The sequence below is a fragment of the Microcebus murinus genome, chromosome 8 (genome assembly GCF_040939455.1).
Source record: "Microcebus murinus isolate Inina chromosome 8, M.murinus_Inina_mat1.0, whole genome shotgun sequence".
In the NCBI taxonomy this organism is placed as follows: domain Eukaryota; kingdom Metazoa; phylum Chordata; class Mammalia; order Primates; family Cheirogaleidae; genus Microcebus; species Microcebus murinus.
In genome coordinates, this window is record NC_134111.1 from 94903044 (window position 1) to 94927394 (window position 24351).

The 24351-nt window shown below is 37.9% G+C and overlaps 1 protein-coding gene across 1 annotated transcript in view; it reads left to right on the forward strand.

Moving 5' to 3' along the window:
• NYAP2 (neuronal tyrosine-phosphorylated phosphoinositide-3-kinase adaptor 2) overlaps positions 1-24351 on the forward strand; it is a 259511-nt gene that overhangs the window by 174171 nt on the left and 60989 nt on the right. Inside the window, exon 5 of the mRNA XM_012749416.2 lies at positions 14392-14601. Within this exon, the coding sequence (XP_012604870.1) occupies positions 14392-14601 (210 nt within the window). The remainder of the gene's footprint in view (positions 1-14391; positions 14602-24351) is intronic.

The following is a 24351-nucleotide window of genomic DNA, read 5'->3' on the forward strand; positions in this document are numbered from 1 at the left end:
AATGGGATTCCAGGAGGAGAATGTGGTAAACTGCAAATAACACAGAGTGTGAAGTCAGATGATTTGGGAGTTGCGTCTGAGCTTTCTTGTTCAACAGGCAGGTGTTACTGGATAAATTATGTAACTTCATTGTGCATTGGTGTCTTCATCAGTAAAATAAAATTTATGTAGTCACATAGTAATTACTCAGAAAATATTGATTCTCCTCCATTCATCAAGTTTTTTTCTTTACCTAAATAAAATCTAGAGAGTAATAGAACTAGAATAAGGTTTCTTACATAGTTGGCGTGTTAGTCTGCTTGAGTTGCTATCACAAAATACTACACACTGGGTGGCTTAAACAGATTATTTACTTTCTCACAGTTCTGAAGTCCAAGATCAAGATTTTGGCAGACGTGATCTCTCTTGAGGTTTCTCTCCTTGGCTTGCAGATGGCCACCTTCTTGCTGTGTCCTCACATAGCCTTTTCTCTCTGTGTGTGCATCCCTGGTGTTTCTCTCTCTTCTTGTAAGGACACCAGTCGTACTGGATTAGGGCCCCACCCTATGGCCTTGGTTAATAGTAGTTATAATACTCTTTAAAGGGCCTGTCTCCAAATGCATTCACATTGCAGGGTTAGGGCTTCAACATAGGAAATTTAGGGGGAGACAATTCTGTATTCCGAGCATTCCACAATAGTTGGGAATAGTAAGTAGAAGGAAACAGTAAATAAATAGAAATTAATTGGAAATTTCTGTAGCACATCAGGATTTAATTTTTTCTTGAAAACTATGTTACAATATAGAATGGGATTAATAGTCTGATTTCCAGCCTTATCTCTGCCAGCAGCAGGCTTTTGGTAGTCTATCCACCCATGATTTTCAAAGTGCATTCTGTGTAACAGTAAATCCTTTGAGATTGTTCTTGGAATAGGGGGGGAAAATCACCCTAGTGAATAAGATCAGGGAACTCTGCAGATTATATCAAACTTCTAGACGTGAAGATTGTATAATAATCCATTCAAGACTTGAAGAAATCTTACGAGAACAAGACTCACTGTTTAATTTTGTTTAACCCAGCATTTTCTAAAATTGTTTAATTATAAAACTGTTTTGTCAAGGATACCTATAGTTCATCAATAGTTGTAGAGTATTTATGCCACATAGAATTTGCCATTAGTTTATATTAAAAACTTAATTCATGGACTTGAAGGTTTCAGCAAGCTGGTTGAGTTTGGGGTATGGCAAGGGAGAGAGAGGGAGCAAGACTGGACTGGAAACAAATTTGGAGAATGTGTTGTACATGGAAACGAAATATAGGCTGGGGGAGATTACATTACTCCGTTATGGAAAATCTGGAATAAACCACCAAAACCCCTAGTTTTCAGGCATTTCCCTTCTTGGATTATATCAAGAATAAAGGAATACTTGTAAGACTAGGGCCTAAATTCCTTCTCTATACTGCAACCAGAATGATTTTTTATACTTAATTATCTGTGTGTGTGTGTCAACTATCCCTACATAAAACATTAAATGGCTTTTCTTTGCTCTCAGAATAAACAGTGTCATTCTTTTCGGAAAGAGGTCCTGTATATCTGACCAGCTCTATGTCTTCACCGGAAGTTAATATCTTTTATCTCTTCTTCTTCTCTCTAATACAGCTATGCAGATCCTTCCCTCTTCCAACTTGCCAGGTGTGTTAACACATAGTTCCCTCTGCCTGCAAAACTCACCTAACCCACCCCACCCCCCCTTGGCCATTTCTCAAATCACTATTTAATCAAGATTTCTTGACTTCCCTACTAGAAAGAAATCATCTATTATACCTTTTCATAGTATCTGTCATCTCTCCTTATAGCTCTTATCAGAGCTCTAATCCTGTATTAGTTCATGTAATTATTTTCTCTCTACCATAGATTAGGAATCCTATTCAGGCAGAGGTCATGGTGTTTTAGTTCACTGCCCTATTCTTCAAGGTCAGAGGACCTGGCATGCAAAATGTTCAGACAGACAAAGGCATATGCATTTTACCATCAGTCGAACATAATAAGAAAAAATATATTCACTGTATTTTTTTCACTTATCTTTTTATAAAAATATCAATCCAAAAAATATTTTAGAGTAAATTGCTAAAGCCAGTCTTAGAAAGTTCACGTTTTTTGTTTTCTGGCTTATTTCAATATTGCTAATAAATATCACTTGGTAACTATGGTTTAGATTACACAGAACTGTGTGAGATTACTGATACAATATGTGTCTCATCTGAAAACCACTGTGGGCTTCTTTATGACTGTGTACCAAAGTGTCTCAGGAGATGAGCTGTGTATCACATGTATTATCTAGATTAGCAACTGATTTTCCCCCAGTCTTGTCATATTAACTTTCCTGTTTATACAACCTTCAAATTTTTCTAAAAAGAATATTTTGTTTTTAATAAGGTAAATGATCCTTCTTTAAAAAAACAAAAGAAAAGAAAACAAAGCTTCCCTAGAAAGACTGTTTGTTCAGAGAGATATGAATGAGTTCAAATTATGGTTCCTTTAATTATCCATCTCTGACTGGCTTTAGGAAGTTAGCGTAACCATGGAGACCCTCAGTTTTCCTTGGTGAGTATCTTAGTTTGGGCTGCTATAACAAAATACCATTGACTGGGTGGCTTAAACAACAAACATATATTTCCCATAGTTCTAAAGGCTGGGTAGTCCAAAATCCAGATACCAGGAGATTCACTTCCTGGTGAGGGCTCTCTTCTTGGGTTGCAGCCAGCCAGCCGCCTTCTCTCTGTATTTTTACATGGCAGAGAGAGGATGCTCTGGTTTTTCTTCCTCTTCTTATAAAGGCACTTATAAAGGCAGGGATCCACCTGCATGACCTCATCTAAACCTAATTACCTCCTAGAAGTTCCACCTTTGGATCTTACACCCAGTGCTTGTAATGCCATCATTGGGGCTTAGAGCTTCAACATATAAATTTGGGGGGACTCAAATATTCACTCTGTAACAGTGAGCTTTTTGAACCATAGGGCCCTAAATTTTCCTAGCTGAGTTTATTAACTATCAGGACCCTCACTTTTCATAAATAGTAAAACCTGGCAGGGCTATGTACGGATTAGAACTATCATTTGTAAAGACTCCAGTGCAGCATCCGACCGTGGTAGCTATTACTACGTGGTAACCCAAATAGCAATGCCGCTGCTATTGTTATAGGCCATTGTTTAGAATTGTCATTGCTGACTTCCTAATAGTAACTAGGAAACATTAATTTTCCCTTTCACAGACAGAGAAAAACATTTAGGGAATTATTTATACTTTTTAAACCAGGACCCTTATTTAGATCAAGTCTCCTATTCAGGTGCCAGGAATAAAGTTGGATTCTGGGTTTGCCCATGATTCTAATAAATCATTAATATTTTTTAAGAGCTCACTTTTAAAATTTATTTTATAGTTCACTGTGATTTGATTAAGGGAGGCTGGTAGGAAGAGGAATTAAACTACTTATATTAATAGTCACCTTGAAGAATGTAAACCACTCTGAAATGTAACAATATATTTTGAAACAGAACTAATGATATTATTGAATCTTCATGAACTATTTTGCTTTTTTCCTGGAACTTTGATATTACAGAGGTATAAAATTTTAGTCTTAGGAGGATCCTTAGAAATAATTTGTTTCAAATCTATAATTTTATCTGAGAAAACCAAGGCTCAGTAAGGGTTGCTTCCTCAAGTCACCAGAGGTTTTAATGAACTTAGTTGAAAATGGACTACAGATCATCTGAACTCCATTCCAGAATGTTTTACAGTTTTTATTTCTGGCAAAAATTTATAATTTACTTTTAATTTTTCCTAAATATATCTAATTTATATCTAAAATATTTTATGTTAAAATGGTTAATATTTTATTTGTAATTTTTAAATTTTACATAGTTATAATTAGTTTTTATTTAAATTTAACAATTGAAATAGTGTGAAATATTTTACCATGAAACACAGCTTTACTGTTTTGGTGGAGACACATTTTACTCCAACTGTTGCATCGCTAAAGATATTACAGGTAGTCCCTGATTTCTGATGGTTCGATTTAGCTGGGCACAGTGGCTCATGTCTATAATCCCAGTGCACTGGGAGGAGGCCTAGGCAAAAGGATTGCTTGAGGCCAGGAGCTCCAGGCAGCAATGCACTATGATTGTGTCACTACACTGCAGCCTGGGTGACAGAGGATATCCTATCTCTTAAAAAATAAAATAAAATAAATTATTCTTAGAGATTTTGTTTTTTGTTAAATTTTTTTTTTTTTTTTTTTTTTGAGACAGAGTCTTGCTTTGTTGCCCAGGCTAGAGTGAGTGCCGTGGCGTCAGCCTAGCTCACAGCAACCTCAAACTCCTGGGCTCAAGCAATCCTGCTGCCTCAGCCTCCCGAGTAGCTGGGACTACAGGCATGCGCCACCATGCCCGGCTAATTTTTTGTATATATTAGTTGGCCAATTAATTTCTTTCTATTTATAGTAGAGACGGGGTCTCGCTCTTGCTCAGGCTGGTTTCGAACTCCTGACCTCGAGCAATCCGCCCGCCTCGGCCTCCCAAAGAGCTAGGATTACAGGAGTGAGCCACCGCGCCCGGCCTTTGTTAAAATTTTATATGAAAAATTATTTGGAAAAATATTTGGGTGGCCCTGTCCTCATTCTAATTAATGTAAGTAAAATATATAAGCAGTTTGACTGAATGATCATCTAGAAGTTCATCTACTTATATATTCAGCACATATTTACTGAAGCCATAGTATTTAAAATATTTATCAAATACTCAGTAAAGGTTATCAGTTTTGTAAAGGAGTTTTATTAAAACTAGAGCTAAGGGAAAAGCATTGCATGTTGGATTTTTGAACTGTATTTGGCAATCTAATTAATTTCTCTGCCCCTTAATTTTTCTGTCAGTATGCCAATAAAAATATTTTCCTCCTTGGAAACTCAAAGATCTTATATTTAGACTCTATTTTACAGAAGACAAAATGAGAAATAAGGGGGGGATGGGCATTTATTGAAACCTTAAAATCTGTACCCCCATAATATGCCGAAATAAAAAAAAAATGAGAAATAATATCTGTTCAAATGTGCATTAGGAATTGGGCTAAAGCTTAGTTGTAGTTGAATTTATAATTAGAATTAAGAGCTACATCTAGAGAATGGTCCAACTGCTTTATCAAAACCTCAGTGGCTTAATGTAATATGACATATCTCTGGGTTATATCATAGGCCAGGATTTTTGTCATGGGCAAGACAGCAGTCAGTTAATGAGTTCAGTGAAAGATAGGCTTTTCTTCCTGTAATTGTTGAGAAGTTTCCATTTGATGGCTCTGCCAGCCCCTAGGACCTCAAAACATTGAGGAAGCCCGAAGATGAGGGTTTTATGGGGTGTTTGATAGGCAGACCAGGAAATAGTATGCAGTACTCCCACCCGAATTCTAATGGCCAGACCTCAGCTATATGGCTCTCCCTAACTGCAAGGAATGCTCAGATGTCTGGGTTAACCAGATGCCTGGGGATAAGGGCAAAAGGATTTGGTCAGCATGTGGCTAGTCTCTGCCCACCCGTCCTCTGGTTTTCGCAGTGCAAACACAAGTGTGAATATAGATTGTTCTCAGAGCAAATTGTCTCTCTCTGTTATGCAGTGCTAGAAATCTCTTGAAGAAAGTGTTACTAAAATATGTCAACACCTAATCTTTACCTGATGACTTCAGTGAAAGTTTTTTAGACAGAAATAATTTGATGGCAATATCTCTACAATCCTCACATACCTTGATAAAATGTGAATGATTATATCATCTGGACGTTTGGTGGAGAGCTTGCAAAGGCTGGACATGATCTTTAAACATTTCATTTATTATTCCACCCTATGACAAAGTACCATTGCGTGCAAGTCAGTGTGTGAGTCCTCCTGTATTATAGTGAGAAGTGCACATAGCGTGTTGGCTGGGAAAACTGTTTCTTTCTCAGGTCTTTGCTAATTGGTATTTGTGTGACCTTGGGCAGGTTGTGTAAAGGCTCTGCGCTGTTTTCACGCCTGTAAATTGATTAGGATTCTTTGCATAATCCTTTCTACTTCAATGTGCCTCCTCTATTTGTGAATCAACGTTGCACCCTGTGTGCCTTCTTAACACAAAACTGGACTTTCTTTCTGGTTTTATTTAAAACCATAGACTCTCCAGATGACTGAGCTATTGTTCTTTCTCTATAAACATAGTTGAAGAGAAGGCATCCCCTGGATGTAGGAGTTGACATAACTGACTCCAAATGACAGAGTTCACACAAGAGAGAAGGAATAATAAAAAAAAATAAAAATAAATTGCTTCTGTTCCTCGGTGCCCTTTCCTTGTGGAGACATGGGAGCCTTTGCCCTCTTTTCCTCAGGGACCCGGAGGCTGGAGTAATAGAAGTGCAATGACAAGACCCCATTGCCTGCCTGGACTTGTAGGTAAACTGTCTCTGCCTGTCTGGCTCTAATCACCTCCAGACATCACAGTTTTAAAAGACACCATGACATAAAATTAGAGTCTGTGTCAGGGTGACCAGAAGAGCGAGAGTTCTAGATTTGTATTCTGAAGAAGAGGTGACCAAGGGAAGGCAGACTACATCACACTGGATTCTAAAGGTATTTACTTAAAAGCACAAATAGACTAGTTCCAAGTAGTTCCAGAAACAGAAGTCCTAGCAACCAACGAATGATGGTACGGGGAGGGGAGCTGACTAGAGCTCTGTATAAGAGCTTTCTAAGAATTGACAGATGTTTAACATTGAGCCAAGGTTTCCCATGAGGTAGGAACTCACCCACCCTGGAGCTACCCTTCCAAAGGCAGGACAACCATCTCTGTAATCACACACATATACACACACACGCACACACACACCCCTTGCTTTAAGTAAGCTGTTGCAGTTGGTGATTTCCAAGGGCCCTTTTAGTTCTAAAATTTGATGACTGAATCTAATACTCATCTGATAATGCAATTTAGTTCAGTGACTCCTCTAACACTTCAAACGTGTTATCTTTTTTGCTTAATTAATCTGCCTTGATCACTTTTCATTATTTTCATTGTTCAGCAGTTGGAATAGCAGGGAGTGACTTTGATCTTGTTGATTATGCCAATATGAGGCAACAACTTGGAAGCATTCTTTGTCTCTACAGGAAGCGCAAATGCTTTTTGGCAACACGAGCTTTGGTCTCTGTATTTCCAGGCACAAGTACAGTCCATATTTTGTAACCAGGGAATCCCTAGGTTAGATATGACATTTCAAGAATAACAGCAGTCACAGAGATATGTAAAGGACATTGGAAACCAAGAAGGGGGAAGGGTGGGAGAAGGAAAGGGGTAAAAATGTACCTATTGAGTACAGTGAACACTATTTTGGTGATGGGCACATGAAAAGCTCCAACTTAAGCATTACACAAGGTATCTGTGTAACAAAAACATTTGTGCTCCCCTAATATTTTGAAATAAATAGTAAAGAAAAGGGAAAAAAAGTAACAGCAATCAGGAACCACAAATATAAAAACCTTTTGTTTAAATCATCTGAATCATGTATATGTTCCTAAAGCAATTAAATGAAATGGCAGATGAATCCTTTAAATATTGCAAAAAAAAAAATGGAGAAAGGATGAAATCTTATGTTCACCTAAGAAAATGGTGTGACTATTCATATTTACAAATAAAACTCATTTTTCCAGGCAAATTGCTTGTTTTCTGGCTTATGATTAGCAAATTGTAATTGTATGAACATTTATGGGTTAACAAAAAGACAGTTTTGGCTACAGTAACTAGCTCATGTCCACCAGTTATTCAGAGTTATTGGTTCACGCTTGCCACAGCCCATGTGCTGGGGAGATTATTGGGGAGAGTGTGAGCCCAAGATGGGGTTAGAGCCAGCAGTGAAAGCTGATAAGCTCACTGTCTGGGGCAAAGCAGGCATGCATTTATTCATCCTTTTGATTCTCACTGAGGACTCTAGATATTTAGATATTAAGTACCAACATGAAAGATGTAGGCTTTAGTCGTAAGAAGCTTATGATCGAATGGGAGGAGAGAGGAGAAGACACATAAATCAACAACTGCAAGTGATAAGCTGTGCCCGTGACATGTGACATTGGAGCACAAGGAGGCAGGTGTCATGGAAGGGATAGGGTGGCCTGGCAAATACAGAAGGCTTTAATGTAACATCATGTTTAACTTACAGAGATATAGTTTGCCTCTGTAGCTCACAGATATGCCTAGCATCTACCATATACATAGTTACTGCACAGGGAATTTACAATGGCTAGAATGAAAACCAAGACACCAATATGTCACCTTAACTCAAAGAAGCTACAGCCTTGATTCCCTCAAAATCTTTTATATTAATATTATTTTAGTTACATTGTTCCAAGATCCTCATGTCACCTAGTAGTCCACCTGTCTGGGTGCAGAGGAACAGAGCAGGGCTTATAATTAATAGGACAGGTTCGACATTCTGCTTTTATTGTAACTGCCAAGGTGAAAGTGCTGCAATGTTGCAGGCCCCAAGATCACTTCCTTCAAGACACTCAAGCTTGCTATTAACACCTTACTGACATCTTAAGCTCAAACTAGGAAAAGGAATTAGAAGACTTCTTGTAATGATAATACTTGAGTATTAAGTATTAATACTAAGTATTAAGTATTAATACTAAGTATTCCCAAACACGAAGATATAACTAACTAGTTAAGGGATAGGTGTATCAGGCCAATGGAACAGCAAATATAAAGAAAACGATTCCTAAACCCCAAAATTAAAATTGGTAGAGGCCTTACGGAAACCAGTTTATGAAGGGCCTTATGCCCCAACCCAAAGGCTTTGACTTTGGTTCTAACGGATGCAGAGCCTGGAAGTAGTTTCACTGGAAAGTGAATTGAAAGGGACAACAATAGGACATAGGCAGGTAGTGAGTTTTGCCATAATACAAAGGTAGAAAGATGAAAGCTAGAATTAAAGCAGTGATGGTAGTTAGGGAGAAGAATTATATGCTTCTGTTTCCTGTCTGGGTCCTGAAGACTGCTAAGTTGTGGGCATTCCCCATGTGGGAGTTAACATAGTTTAGGATGAGTGCTAAGTGTCTTCCTTAGGTCCACGTGTAAAGGGTATTCGAAGTCACTAAAAAAAAAAAGTAAGAAAAAAACTAAATAGTTACTAGCATTGCTATGTAAGGAACTTTAAATGCTTTATCTTATTGAATCTTCACAGGACCACAATAACACCAATTTTTATTATCATCATTTACAGAAGTGGAAATTGATGTTCAGGACCCTCGACTAAGATTAGCTAGCAGACAGATGGCATGGCTGAAATGTAAAATCAAGTTTGTCTGCCTCTGAAGATCATGACCTTTTTAGCTAGAAAAAAAGAGCAAGTCTAGAACGAGAATGGTGCTGTCAGTTTTAATATGCCGTGTCCCTCCCCCAGAAAGACATGTGAAGACCCATTGGTCCTATATTGTTTTCTTTATCTCTAGAGCTTGAAGAGGCATCTTTACGTTGCAGAGATTTGTATGAATCCTCAGTACTGTTTTATCACTAAGGAAGTGAATGTTGATGAGGAAGAGTGAATAAAAGAGTCTAGTAAAACCTAGTATCTGATGGGGGCAAACCTTATGATGAAAATCCTAAGACCCAGAGAGCCCAGTCTTTCCAGGTGTCCAGGGATCCAGGGTGTGAATGAAGAGGGAAAGAAATAGAGAGGAAGTCAGAGAGACAAATATAGACCTAGAGACAGCAAAAAGGAGCAGACAATAGGAAAATTTTGAGAAGGAACTTCAGAGTTAACTGCATAAGGTGTGATATGTCAGAGTCCTAGAGAGAATATTTGGTCAAAGAGGTATTTAAATTCCTTATCTTGTCTTTATTTGCCCCTTTTCAGCTTAAACACTAAGACATTTAAGTCATTGATTTATCAAACACACAGTCTGAAATAAAAATGTAATGCAATAACCCATGCATTCTTGCAACAAGAATTCAATTTAAGATAAGATTTCAATGTGAGAATTAGATTTTAGGGGAATGGTCAACATTCACTCAGTCTGTCATACAGCTGGAGCTGTAACTGTGAACACTGAAAAACAGATTCTACATCAAACTTTACCATAGTATATAAAATTGCTCTTTTTCCAGAAAGCTTATGTTACTGAAATCAAGTTTGTTTTCAATAAACTTCCAAAAAAATCATTGGCATATATGGATATGGATAAATGTGCCCTTACTCCTCTAGATAGATTTCTTTGAGCTTTTAATATGTCTTAATTTACATATTATATATTTCAGTAGTCTGATTGCTCACTTTCAGTGGGTCTCTTTTCAACAGCTATTTTGAAGAGGTTTGTATTTATTTTAATTAGAAAGCATATTTGGTTATGATGTAGTTCTTAAATACATATACATGGGAAAATAGATTTATTCCCAAATAAAATGCTCAATAGTACATTTATGATTATCTAGATTTTTCAGCTCTAACTTCTATTTAGGAGGCAGACATTAAGGTACATAGGTATGAGTCTGAGTAGTACAATTTCTTCAGTCCTTTTGTTCAAGTTTCTCTAAATATACCTGCCAAAATTCACTGAAGACTAACCTCTGGGACTTGAAAACAAAGAAAGAAGAAAAGAAAAAAAAATGTTCCCTTTTGTTTCCAAAGCTATATTGGGCTTTTATTTAGTTGAGGCTTGAGACCTAAGTGACACTCCCCTGATATGTACATAGGAGTGATTTGAATGAGAACAAAGACACAAGAATGTTAGTGGAGGTGCCTAACACACAGCTCAGCCTTTCATATTTAAAACGTTGTCTGAACCTGCAAGAACACTATTGGACCCAATGTTTAAGTTTGAGCATTTTTTTCCCCTTTGTTTAGTTCCAATTCCAATGAGAGAGGATTTTTTTGTGAGTGTGTGACAAGTAAGAAAAAAAAAATTAGTGTCTGCTCAATGGTGGTAATGGAAGAAAATACAGAAGTAGATAATAAAGCAAGCACCCCAATGGTTTGTTTGAAATTTGGAAGTGAAGGTGGGGTGAAACAGATGGGTCATTAGGCTTTGAGGCTGTGACATTTGGAAGCTAGAGTAACATTTTCTTTGAAACTGTGAACAAACAGCTTGAGAATAGTCTATGATGTTCTTTTCTGATACTGATTTTATTCCATTTGTCTCAGGGCACTGAAAAGCAAGTGTTGATTAAATTGTCTTGCTCTAATTATTATGCTGGAATGTATTATCTTTAAAATATTTTGACTTCTTATACTTGATTTCAGTATAACTGAAACTTAAGCTCTTATACAGGCCCATTTAAAGAAATGAAATCTTTCTGAGGTTTTTGTTATGGGGCTACTCTTCTGGTTTACATTAGTTTCTTAGAGTGCTGTTCATGACGTGTTTACACAACTGCATTGTATCTTTGAGCTAGAAGGGACTATAGCAATGTGAAAATAAATGAAGACCAAACAAATGAGAATAGGCAAAGGCTATTTATTCAGAGCTTGCATTTGGCAGAGATTCAGGCAGACATAGGAGTGGAAAAGCTTTACGGTGGAAAAATAAATGTGTTAAATAAAATTTGGCCTAAAGCTGACTCTATATGTAGTGAACTGCAACCTAACTCAATATGTAAACAAACTGCAACCTAACATAAGATTATATTTTTATAACAAGTAACTGAATCTTGACCAATCATAGCAGCTGAGAACACGTCCAAATAAGGCCAAGGCTGGACTCTGACAAATCAAGATATTTCTGTATGTCATTTCAATTTTTCTTTCTAGAAATAATGTTTTCCCACATTGCTGGGTGGAGCTCTCTGATCCTTTATTGGTTCAGGGTGCTGCCCAATTCATGAATTGTTTCTTTGTTCAAATAAACTCTGCTAAATTTAATTTGTCTAAAGTTATTCTTTTAACAAAAAGAAGGTGTCATATGTTTCTTGATTCGAGGCTATTTCTTGGGAAAGAGGTAAGCAGGCTAACAAGAAGTGGGTCATCCTTTGTGATTGGTTAAAAGTGTATATTTGGCTTTCTCCACGGGATCCTAAGTTGGAAACTGTGCCCAAAACTGGGGAAGCAGCAAGTTATTAATCAAGTGTTGACTGTTTGGGGCCAGTAGTTACATGGGCTATTTATTATTTGGCTTTGGATTAGTTACCACAGACAGTGATCTGACTTCCTATAATTCTGATTTGTATATAGTGGGTTGGCTTCCTGGACTGGTACTATAGAAATGGGTTAATTTTCCATTTGTATGCTCAGACTCTTAGTGATTATCTATCTGTATTTAGAAAGATTAAATAAATTCCTAAAGGACAAACGGCTATACTTCATTTAAATGAATACTACTTTTTATTTCTGTGTCACTTTATAGCTTTTAAAATAATTTAAAATGTAGACTATCATTAGATTGTTCAAATACAATCAGGGAAGTTAGGTTGTGTTGTTATTGTCTGCATTTTGTAGGTAAGAAAAAATGAGGAGAAACCAAATACTCCATTGCATGGGTCACCAGCCAGAGCCGCAAAGCTAAAGTCTCCGGGATTCCTGATCCAGGCTGCCTAATATATTACAACCTATTCTATCGCTGCCTAATAGATTCAGGAAATCAAATTGTGATATTTGTATTATTACACTGCTGAATATTGTTGAATATTTTAACCTAAATTAAAAAAACACAGATTCTTTTAAACATTTCTGTGATTTTTTTTTTTTTTTTACTACAGCCTTTCTCAAAATTTTCTTATTTGAATTAAACTTTTAATCTGGTGAATTTTTCAACTTGTGATTGTTAGATAATCAGATTTTTGAAAATGCTATTAGCTCCATGCTACTTTAATACATTTATTATCACTTGGTTATCTTTTCTATTGTGAATGTTGCATTTCCTACACAGACCAGAAAGATGCCTTAGGAGTTGAGAAACCTACTAAATAAGCAAATAAATAAAATTAAATTCCCATTGAGCAATATGCTAGGTGATGAAGGCACCAAATTTAAAAAACGTAAAAGAAACCCAAAACGCAGTATCTGCCTTCAAAGAACTTTCGGGGGAGAGCAGATATAAGGCAGTGGTGTTCCTTGAATACAGTGTTTGTTGGGGAGTGGCAAAGTTAGAGAAGAAGGGAAGAGCAAAATAATGGAGATTCTTGCAGGTCATATTAAGAAGTTTAGACATTATTCTAGGGTAAAAAGAGGCTTCTGGGAGGATTTTAATCAGGGGTGCGTTACGATCAGATTTGCATTTTAAACAGATCACTTTGGCACTTATAAGGAGCTTGTACTTGTACTTTGGGGAGTCAAGGACAGAGTCAGAGACAAGTTCCAGTGTTTCAAGGGAGATGATTAGAGCTTGAACCAGAGCAGTTGAAGTAGACATGATGCAAAGAGTAAGAGGAGGGAAAGCAAGATATTCAGAAATAAAATCTGTAGCATCTCGTGACTGATGGATTTGGGGAACAGCAGTGAAAGAAAGGGAGAGACAAGCTTCTAGCTTGGATAGTTGCCAGAATGGGAAGAAAGGATAGTTTAGTAAAAAGTGTTATCAGTTCAGCATCTAAAATGTTAAATTTATGTTGCCCATGGGGCCCCCAGATGGACTCATCCAGCAGGCAGTTGAATAATTGAATCTGAAGATAAGAAGAATGGCCCAGGCATCTGATAAAATATTTAGAAATTACTAACAATCAGATGATGGCTGGCTGAATCCTGGAGGATAAAATCACAGGAAGAGCACATAGAGACTGAGAGAACAGTGGCTAAGCTAGTGCCTTGGAGACAACCAGTGTGTGCGGGATGCGTGGAGGAAGAGAAAGTGTGAATGACACAGAAAAGGTGTTAGACCTAGAACACAACACAGGAAGGTGGGCCACTGGTGAAGCCAAGAGAATTGAAGACACAAATAAGTGAGTAATCAGAGAGTTGTCTAGTGGCTGAAAAATGTCTTCCAGATTTTCCAACTAAAAGGCACTACGTGATCTTAGCAAAAGCAGCTTGAGTCGAGTGGTTCGGCTGAAAGTGTGTCACAGTGGGTGGTGAAGTGAAAAAGATGAGAAAGTAAAGAGAGGGAGTATAAAGTGCTCTGTTAGTTGTTTCCTTGAAGATGAGCATAAGGGAAGAGTTACTGAAGAAGACTCAAGATTCACTGAGGTACTCTTTTTCCAAAGAGAAAACTGTATTTCCTAGCATTATTAACCGATACACCTAAGAAAAAAGGCCTGGTGGAATCTATGACCCTTTTATATTTAAATGGTGTAGTGTCCAACACAAGCCTATGTTTCCGACAATATACTGAAAGTATTTTAGAAAATCACACTTTAATTTTTTAAAGTAATTTGGGATGGACTTGACTTTCATTTAACAGAATGTTGTTCTGGTTAATACACAGAATCAACAGAGGAGCTGAAAGTCCGAAGCCACAGCACGGAGCCATTACCAAAGTTGGACAACAAGGAGAGAGGCCATCATGGGGCATCTTCCTCCAGAGAGCCTGTCAAAGCTCAGGAATGGGATGGAACACCAGGTCCACCTGTGGTTACCAGTAGATTGGGAAGATGCTCTGTGAGCCCCACCTTGTTGGCAGGAAACCATAGTTCAGGTAAGAAGGATGATGACCTTTAGATAGTAATCCCTCCTGTCTCTAGAAACTACTCTCATGCAGTTATCTCTTAGAATTATCTCTGTCTCTACTAAAATAAACAACATAAATAGTCCTTCACATAGGTTACATGAAGAAATACAGCAGAATATTGTACCACTTCATGGTACAACTATTCGCAGAGATCATAGATAAGTGAATGGTGCTTTTTATAGTCACGCAAGGCAGCATCCCTGACAACTCAAATAAATTTCTTCAAAAACGTTCAGAGTCCTCAACTAAAGCAATTCTAATTTATGAAGTTTGGGTAATTTAGAGGTTATGTCTCTCTCCTTTGCTTAACAAAATTAGGAAACTAGTTAAAAATGAACAAAAGTAAAATTGAGGACAGAAATGTAGCAACGATAATCTGAAGACAGTAGAGAAAGTAGATATTATGAGGCATCTGAAGTGGTGAGCTGAAGACAATGGTCTTTGGGCATGATACTAATTTTCAAAATATAAATCGAAAGAGATAAAAAAATATTTAACTAATATACCTTTAAATTTCATAAGTTGAACTTAAAATCTGTAATGCAATTTGAAATGGTTAATATATAGCTATTATTAAACATCAAATTGTTTAAAAAAAAGCATGTTTGTGTTGAACTGATGAATCTTCATTCTGTACTCACGGAGAGCTGCCAATTGAAATAAACAACAAATAATCAAGAAACCTCCTGCAGTTTTCAGGTTTCTATTTCTTAAGAGTGTTAGGGCTCTGAAGAAAAGACCAATCTTTTAATGTTCTTTTCAACTCTGATACTCATCTTAGAAAGCAATTTACATGAATTTAGCCTGTGGTCTCTCAGTCATGTACAAGTTAAAATTGGAACAGGATGTCTGATCTCTGCACTTGGTGAGGAATATTCCTGGAACAGTCCCTAGGCAGGAGCAAAGCAATAGCTTCCCCAGACTTCAAATGTAACTTAAAGCATTGGTGGTGGAGCCGTCGCATATATCATGTGCATAATCAACTTTAAAGCATGAGTGAAAATCTGGCAGAAGGAACATGATGTGAATTTAGCAGAAATTTCAAAATGTATTTTTGATAGCAAAGTATAAATTGCTATAGGTATACAAGAAGAAAATATGTATGCATTTTATCAAAAAAAAAAGAAACATAGAGAACAAATAGGTTTCTTTGTGTGTGGTGGTGGAGGGCAGTAACTCAGCCCAAAATGGTTGACATCATTATTCAATTAGTGCTTATGATTAATTTGGAGGCTTCTTAGTAATTTTTAAAGACTTATATAAGTTTATACCAGTTCCCTTCAAAATTATGTGAACAATATGTGCTCTTATTGTGACCAGAGATGTATTTTGTAAAAACCAGAAGTATTGCCTGTGTACCTAGTTTGTAAAAGCCATTGTTCTAGGAACAGAGAGTATAAGGATGAATAGGATATCCTTGCAGTTAGGTGCTCAAAGTATAGTGCAAGACAGTCAAATAGATAATTGCAGTATAATCTGTGTTGCAGTAAGGGTTATCCAGTGAAACACAACCATTAGGATATTTATAGATATATAGAAAAGTCTTTCTTTTGAGGGGTGGGTTCACATAATTGTGGAGGCTTAGAAGTCCCATGATCTGCTATCTGCAAATTGAAGACCCAGAAAAGCCAGTGGTATAATGCTAGTCCAAGCTTAAAGGCCCCAGACACATAGGAGCCAATGGTGTAAGTTCCAATCTGAGTCCAAAGGTCCAAAACCCAGAGTGCTGATGTCCAATTGCAGGAGAAGATGGATGTTACAGCTCAAGAAGAGAGAGTGACTTTGCCCTTCCTCCTCTTTTTGTTCCATTCAGGCCCTCAAAGGATTGTATAATGCCCATTCACATTGGTGAGGGCAATTTTCCTTATTCAGCCTACTGATTTAAATACTAATGTCTTCCAGAAACACCCTCCCAGATATACCTAGAAATAATGTTTTACCAGCTATCTGGGCATCTCTTAACCCAGTCAAGTTGATGTATGAAATCACATGTGTTATATACAAACAATATGTAAAACAGAAGATGTCCTAGTCCATTTTGTGGTACTATAACAGAGTACCTAAGGCTAGGCAATTTATAAAGAAAAGAGGTTTATGTAGCTTACAGTTCTGCAAGCTGGGAAGTTTAAGAAGCATGACACTGTTATTTGCTCACCATGAAGGGAGGACTTTTGAGCTGGGTCAAAACATGGTGGAAGGTCAGAGGGAAAACAGATACATTGGAGATGGCCATCCTGGCTTTATAACAACAGAATCTCATCACTGTCTCCAGAACAGCACCAAGCCATTCACAAGGGATCCACCACCATGATCCAAACACCTCCCAATGTTCCCCACCTCCCAACACCGCCACATTGAGGATCAAGTTTCAACATGAGTGTTGGTGGGGACAGACCACATCTGAACCGTAGCAGAAGAGAAATCAATTACTTCTTCCTGGGAGAGTATGATTTGGGCAGAAATAACAGGGGCTTTTGGTGGATAAAATATAATTACTTGAGGAGGTAACACCTGAACTGCAGCTTGAAACAAGGAGCTGGTCATCAGGAAGATAAAGAAAGAAACCTCCCTTCTGGATGAAAACCTAAAAGTCTAAAGGATGGAACAAAGTGTGTTTGGTGTGAAGAGTGGAGGAAGATTGACTAAAGAAACTGCAAAGGTAGGTGGTGACAAGATAGCAAAAACCCTGAAGGTCTTGCTTATTAATTTGAAATGCTTTCAGCTATAAAGTACAAATTACCAGCGGCTTATGCAATAACGGCCTTTGCTCCAGTAGCATCAAGTCTGGAGGTAGGCAGCTCCAGGTGTTTTGTAGCTGCTCAGGGATGTCATCAGTGACCCAAGAACTTTCTGTCCTCCCAACTCTCCTGCTGCTCTTGAAAATTGTTTTCACAATCAGGAGCTGACTACACAGTTCCGGGCACCATGGCTGAGAAGACTCACTCTTCCATCTAATTGGTCAGAACTGGGAAACACATTCTTTGGGCCAATCACTAAGTGAAGGAAAATGGGATTTCCATGGATTTGTAGAAAGCCTTTCTTTCCCTTGAGTCAATGGGGCCTCTGTCTTCCATCTGGAAATGAAATTGACAATCTGTTAACAGAGATAAGAGGGGAATGATGTTGCATAAGCAATGGACAGTATCTGCCACATCATGGTTAGGTTTTGAGCATTGTGTGTAGAGGTGTAGAGCGAGGTTCAGGAGGGAAAGTCAGGAATTAAATTTTGACTGTGTTAAGTTAAAAGTGCTCTGGGACATCCAACTGAGAAGCCAGTAGACTGTTAGAATTATAGGTCTGGAACTAAAGAGATTTTGTGGGATCCCAGGCTGAGATTAGAGACATTGGAGTGGAAACTGAGATGAAAAGGAAACTAAGATGGGACCCTGGGGAATTGCAACATTTTGAAGGTGGGCACAGGAAGAAGAATCTGTGAGATACATAGAAATGAAACAATTAGTCCACAATTAAACTTTCACTGAATGCCTAGTAATACATATTCGTACACATATATATCATATAGTGTCTTTGACAATCTGACATGAATCTTCTACTAAATTTAGAGTGTAAACTCAATTTATACCATACTTTCGCTGTCCTCTGCTTCAAAATTCTGAAACATCTCTTTTGGTTTATGGCATCTAAAATCTTCTCTCCTGAGTCTTTTAGCTCTGTTTGTAGAGCAGGAAATTGTCTACTGACCAGAATAAATGACACAAATATTTTTAGTCCCTCATATTCTTTATCTTGGATCAGGAAGGAGGTAGACAAATATGAAAGAAGAAAGGATTTATGTTAAATTTTCAAAAGTGAAAGTTTGTATCCATATTAAAAGAAATGCAAAATATAGAGTCAAATGTCCAGTCACATGTATAATGTCAGTTCAAGTAAGAGTTTCTTATGCGAAAGTGAAACTTAGATGAGCATTACTATTACTTGCAACTGTAGTCCACCCTTCCACCACTTTTGAGGAATAAAAAGGAGAAAAGGAAAAATTTTTGTTGCATCATTAGCTTTTATTTTTCTGAAGAGAAAGAACCTAAAATATGCCAATTCTTAACTAGAAAATGCCATAGTTCCACTAGCAAACATGTATAACATAAGAGTATCTGAAGTTCATTCATCTTTGTTATTTTAAACAAACCACACGCTACTTGAAGAATATTTATCAGTGAGATGGTCTTAGTCCAACATAGGCAAGTAACTATATGAAGAAGGAATTTTGGACTTGTTATTTTGGAACAGAAGGGAATGAGTCAATTTTAACTGTTTCTCCTTCTTTTCTTTACACTTCCTCATTATTGTGTCCTTGATGGGCCACTGAACTACTAATCCCCTAACAGAAATACTAGAACTGTAATCTATAACCCTATAACCCTCCTCTCTGAATAACATAGATATTCAACTCCACATCTAACACTAGAGAGGAAAGAAGATTCTATCTATAAACTCCTTTCTCCCTCTGTCAACTCTCTCTTTCTGTGTGTGTGTGTGTGTGTGTCTCTGTCTCTCTGCCTGTCACTCTGTCTGTCTGTCTCTGTCTTCACCCCAACATACACATTTGGCATACAAACTTGTACCAGTCACAGACTATTGCTTTACCAAAAGTAGTTTAGCCACTTGAAATGGTTGTTCCTAACAGCTCTTTTGAGGAATGGAAGAATTGATGAAGTAAAGCAAAAGTGTCAGGAGATCTCAATTCTAATTAACATTGCCACTGGTTGTTCTGGTACTTTATTAAAGTCACTGTTGTTTAGTAAATCAGAGAATCCCCCGAGGGCAATTCTTGAAGGCAGTGGAGAACTGGGACCCAAGTGCTTGTGAAAATAATGGGAAAAAGTGGGGGAAATTATATAAGTAAACACGTTATTAACAAAAACTCAGATCTCAATCACCGAATCAATTTACAGATAGTTTTTAAGCAGCTTGTATCCGACTCTGTTATGGTTTCTGGGGGACATACAAACACGCACACACCATAAGCTAAGTAAAATACAGTCTGTGCCACTCAAAGATCTACTATGCTTCTTTATGACATAAAACTATTGAACATAAATTAGATTTGTATCAAATATTATTTTCATTATTATCTATTGTTTTTATACATTTTAAATCACTCAGAGAACAAAAAATTAGTGCAGGACTGAAAAATGATGGAGAAATTAATGGGAGACATTGTGCTTTAAACCGGGATTATATCAGGTCTTCTTAAAAATTATTATGATTATTAATTGAGTAGGAAGATAGAGAATTTTCCACTGGGATGAAGGAGGAGGAGAAGCATGCCTCTCCTAGCTTGGGCCTCCCAGGCCAGCCTGACTGAAGAGTTTTTGGAAGCAAACTCAGAAGGCGTTGGCTTATAAGCAAAAGGGTGTCACACACACGTATGCACACACTCACGTACACATACACACAGAGTTTATGGTGTGAAATTGAAATCCAAACAAGAATGAAAGCCCTATAAGTGGAAGGGCCAACCCTCTTTTAAAAACCTCAGCTTCTATTTGTTGCATCTTCTGTGTTTCTGCTGTTCTGAAGGGGTCTGAGATGAGATGCTAATTGAGATGCCTGCAGGACAAACAGGTAACATCAGCAAGTGAAGCATGAGAGATGCCCTCCTTTAAAACAGACGTGTTTTGCTTGTGCATGAAGCATGTGGAAAGGTACATCACTCCCCCAAATGAAAATGTTTTTTTCCAACTTTTCTTGAAACATGAAGCCATTTTGTTCTAAGTTCTGTATTTCCACATTTGTTAGAAGCATGTCTATGAAGGAATATTTTTCCATTACAAGGAAAATCTATTGCAAGCTGATGAACCTCAGGACTGAATGATGGAAATGCAAGTGACCTGGAAAGCACAGGGGCATCCCAAGGGGACAGAAGCTACCCAGTGCCAGCTGATGCTGCCATAAGCAATGCTCACCCAAGGTTCCTAGATTTAACTACTATTGTATGGAATCTTTCAATTTTGAAATATAGCTCAATTTTCAGAAAATACTGAGTTAAGTGACTCACTTCTTTTCGCTAGGTAAGACCTGAAGGTCACAAATTTGCATGTTCTGGTTTACAAAATCAAGTGGTGATCATTAAGAAGAGGCGTGGATTTGCCCCTGCAGCACAGAGAGGCTGCATTCAGGTGGAAGCAGCAGGTGCCAGCGGACAGCTTGCCCTCCTGGCTTTTATTTTCCAGGAGGCACAGCTCCTTGAGAAGGCAATGCTAGAGGCAGGAACAGGGATGGGTGAGAGGCCTGTGGCCATTGATGGTCAGGAAGGGAGGGGAAATATTTTAACTCTGAAAGAGGAACAGAGAGATGCAGAATTCCATGAATGGTGAGAACCAGTAGCCTAATCCTTCATAGAACCCTGGGAATATGGCTCCTACTCCGATTAGAAGGGAAGACAGGTGGGGTAGAGTTTGCGTGGGGCTACCAGTGAGGCTGAACTTTATGCATCATGGTTCTAACCTCCAAAATATGGAATTATGTATTTTAAGGAGATTCCTGTGCTTGGACTATAGACTCCCTTGTGATAACTAGTGTGAGCTAAAGGCTCGGAGGACCATATTATATATTCTGCTCTGCAGAACAGTTCTGGGACTTTTTGTGACCCATTGAAGGGATGCATTTCCATCACCATGAAGAATTCAGCTCTTCACATCCAAGAGAAGTCTTGGGCACACAAGTTCAGAGAAGTGAAAACAGATGTGGATTTAATTTTATTTAAAGAAAACAAAGAAATATGCCATTTCTTGCACACATTTGTAGAGTAAGTTTTATAAATGCATGTGTCAAGTATAATATAGTGGTTGAATACTAAGGTTTGGGTAACCTGCAAATCTGGATTTAAATCCTGAATCTGTTTTTTATCAGTGATGACATTGGGCATGTCCCTTCATCAACCTGAACTTCATTCATAAGATATGGATGATCATAGGTATTAATGAGAATTAAAGGTGAGAATTAAATGAGATAACACATGTAACACTCTTAGCATAGTGTCTGGAATACAATGAATTTTAAATAAATATTAGTCATTATTATGATGCCAAACACCATTGCAGATATGTTTGCAGAGAGAATCACAGGTCTCAGGTAATGAAGGAAAGTTTTCTATAAGAAGTGGCATTCAAACTGGTCCTTGAACTGAGCAGAATTCCCCAGAGAAATGAGGTAGCAAGGTTGGTGCAGCTAGGAAAGTCATAGATTGTTTTATAGGAGTCAGTGAGAGCTCTGGCTCCAGCTTGATGTATCATATACCCCAAACTATGGTTTACAAGTTATTTGCAGCTATAATTCATATTTTGGTCACCACTGTTGAAGATTAGGGAGATCACAAAGATGTTAGGGTATTATTCAAAAACCAAAGAGTGAAGACCTCTGAAGAAAATCTACCACAGCAACAGAGACCTGGCATTCAGGAATGGAACTGCAGTTGAATCCAAGAGTATTGTCTTTGAATACTGGATTTTTATCAGTTGATTTAGAAGAAAGATGCTTTCCTTTTGAGTCTTCTAAAACATATTTCCTGTAGTTTACTTGATAATGTTGGAATGACTGGCTAACTTTGCTGGTAAACCTCCTGATAACAATAACTCAGAGTCATACAGGATTTAGCCCTTCACATCCAAGAATAGTCGCATGCACACAAGTTTAGAGGAGTGAAAAAAGGGAGACCTGTGCAGAAACAGGCAGTAGGACTGGCAATTGAGGAATGGTACTTATGATAATAAGTCCTGGTAAACCATAATAAACATATGTAAGTAAACCATAACAATAAATTAAAACTTTGGTGGCAATGACTGGAAGAAATTACAGAACACTGCTGTGACTCACCTTCTCGATTTTTACAGAAAAGGTAAAGTAAATCTCACCGTGTAGGTCATTATAAGGATTAAAAATTTTAAATGCGTAGAAATGCCTGGTGCAAAGCTGGCTTATGAAAGCTAGTAGCCCGAAGTTTATTCTGTTCCCATTCAATTTTACTGAAAAGATCTTTGTTTCTTTCTTAAGACCAAGACTGAATGTTTCCTTTGGAAAGATCAGCACATTACAAATATGATATACGATTTTTCTTTAGTTATGCATAGTCTAACTGGTTATGGGACTATATTAGTGCAACAGCTTGTATTGTATTTATCTGTGCATTTTTCAACAAAGGTTTTAGGCCAGTGTGATGGCCATGTTTAGATTTCCTAGAGTCTGCATTTGTAGATGGAATTCGGAGAAAGGGTCAGGGCCAAGCTGTAAGACTTGGTTGCTGCATTATTCACGGTTATCAGAAAGCAATCTTAATCTCTGACAATGCTTCTATTCTACTTGGAGGCAACGAGTGGGATTTAAAACCATGTTGGCAAGGATGTGTGAATCACAAGAGAATACTGATAACTGCAAATATGCACATTTTCTTTAATAAGTATCCAACTGGACATTCATTCATTTCTATTCATTCAGTCATTTATTCCCTCTTTGTTTATTTTCTAACTAAAGTTTATCCAGCATCTACTTTAGGCCATGCAGGGGTTAGGAGATGGGGATGGGAGGGTGGGGCAGGAATATACAGAAGAACCAGGACTCTAGTTTATCAGGGAAAGCAAAAAAATAAAGCAACAGATGCTTCTCAATGTTTTGAGGGGGAAATTCTGGGTGTTATAAGTAAACCAAGCACAGTCATATAATTTGTTCTCCAGCTAAAGGGAAAGTAATTCAAACAGGTTTCTTATAGCATGTGATATTAAATTTGATACTACCATGAGGAGTAGGAACCATGCAAATTAAAGGGGACAGAATGTTCCCTGCAGCTCACTCATGGAAGTGTGAATGAAAAATATTTACTTTTAAACCTGAATAGTATTCAGCATTTTACTGTATGTATGCAATTTCCAAACTATACCCTCTTCTCTTTCTTCCATTTCTTCATGTGGCCTGGCTCCTTTAGGATGTAGTGGTCTCATCTCCACTTATTTTCCTCTCCCTGTATCTATGCCCTTAGTGCTGTGCTTCCATAGTTACTTATCCAGGAGTAAAGTCTACTTCCCACTGCTTGAGTCTGGGTTGGCCTGTGTCTTGTGTGGACCAATAGAAAGAGATGGAATATCTGTTAATTCAGAGTCTTGAGTGGCTTGACAGTATCCAGTGGCTCTTTCCCAATCTCGCCACCACCATGTGAACAGAGCTGAGCTACCCTGTTGGTGGGTGACACACGTCTGGAGCAAAGCCCTCAGACATACAAGGACAGCAGAACCGCCTACCCGACCTGCAGTGGACTGCAGTTGCACACGTGAGCCCGGCCATGACTAGAAAAACCACTAGCAGACCCCAGACTCATGAGCAAGACTAAAGGAGTGTCCTTGTAAGTCACCAAGTTCAGGTGTGGTATGACAGTAGACAATTGATACGGACACCATGGGCTGTTTGTATGTTGCTATTTTCCCCCAAATAAAAGTGCTTTATTGTTATTTCATTACAGTATAGGATAATAACAGGTAAGCAGAGCATGCACATTGACAAAGAAAAAGTTAAAATAAAAAGTGAAAATCCACCATTCCACCCTTTCTCTATGCATCTCACGTTTTGAAGTGTTGTGCTTAACCATCCTGTTTTCACAGTGTAGCGCCTGTGCATTGGTAAGGACTGCGAGTGCTCCAGTATATTCATTTTTATTATGCCACAGGAACAACAAACCAATCTGGTAGTGGGGTGTTCGCTGTAATTTGGACT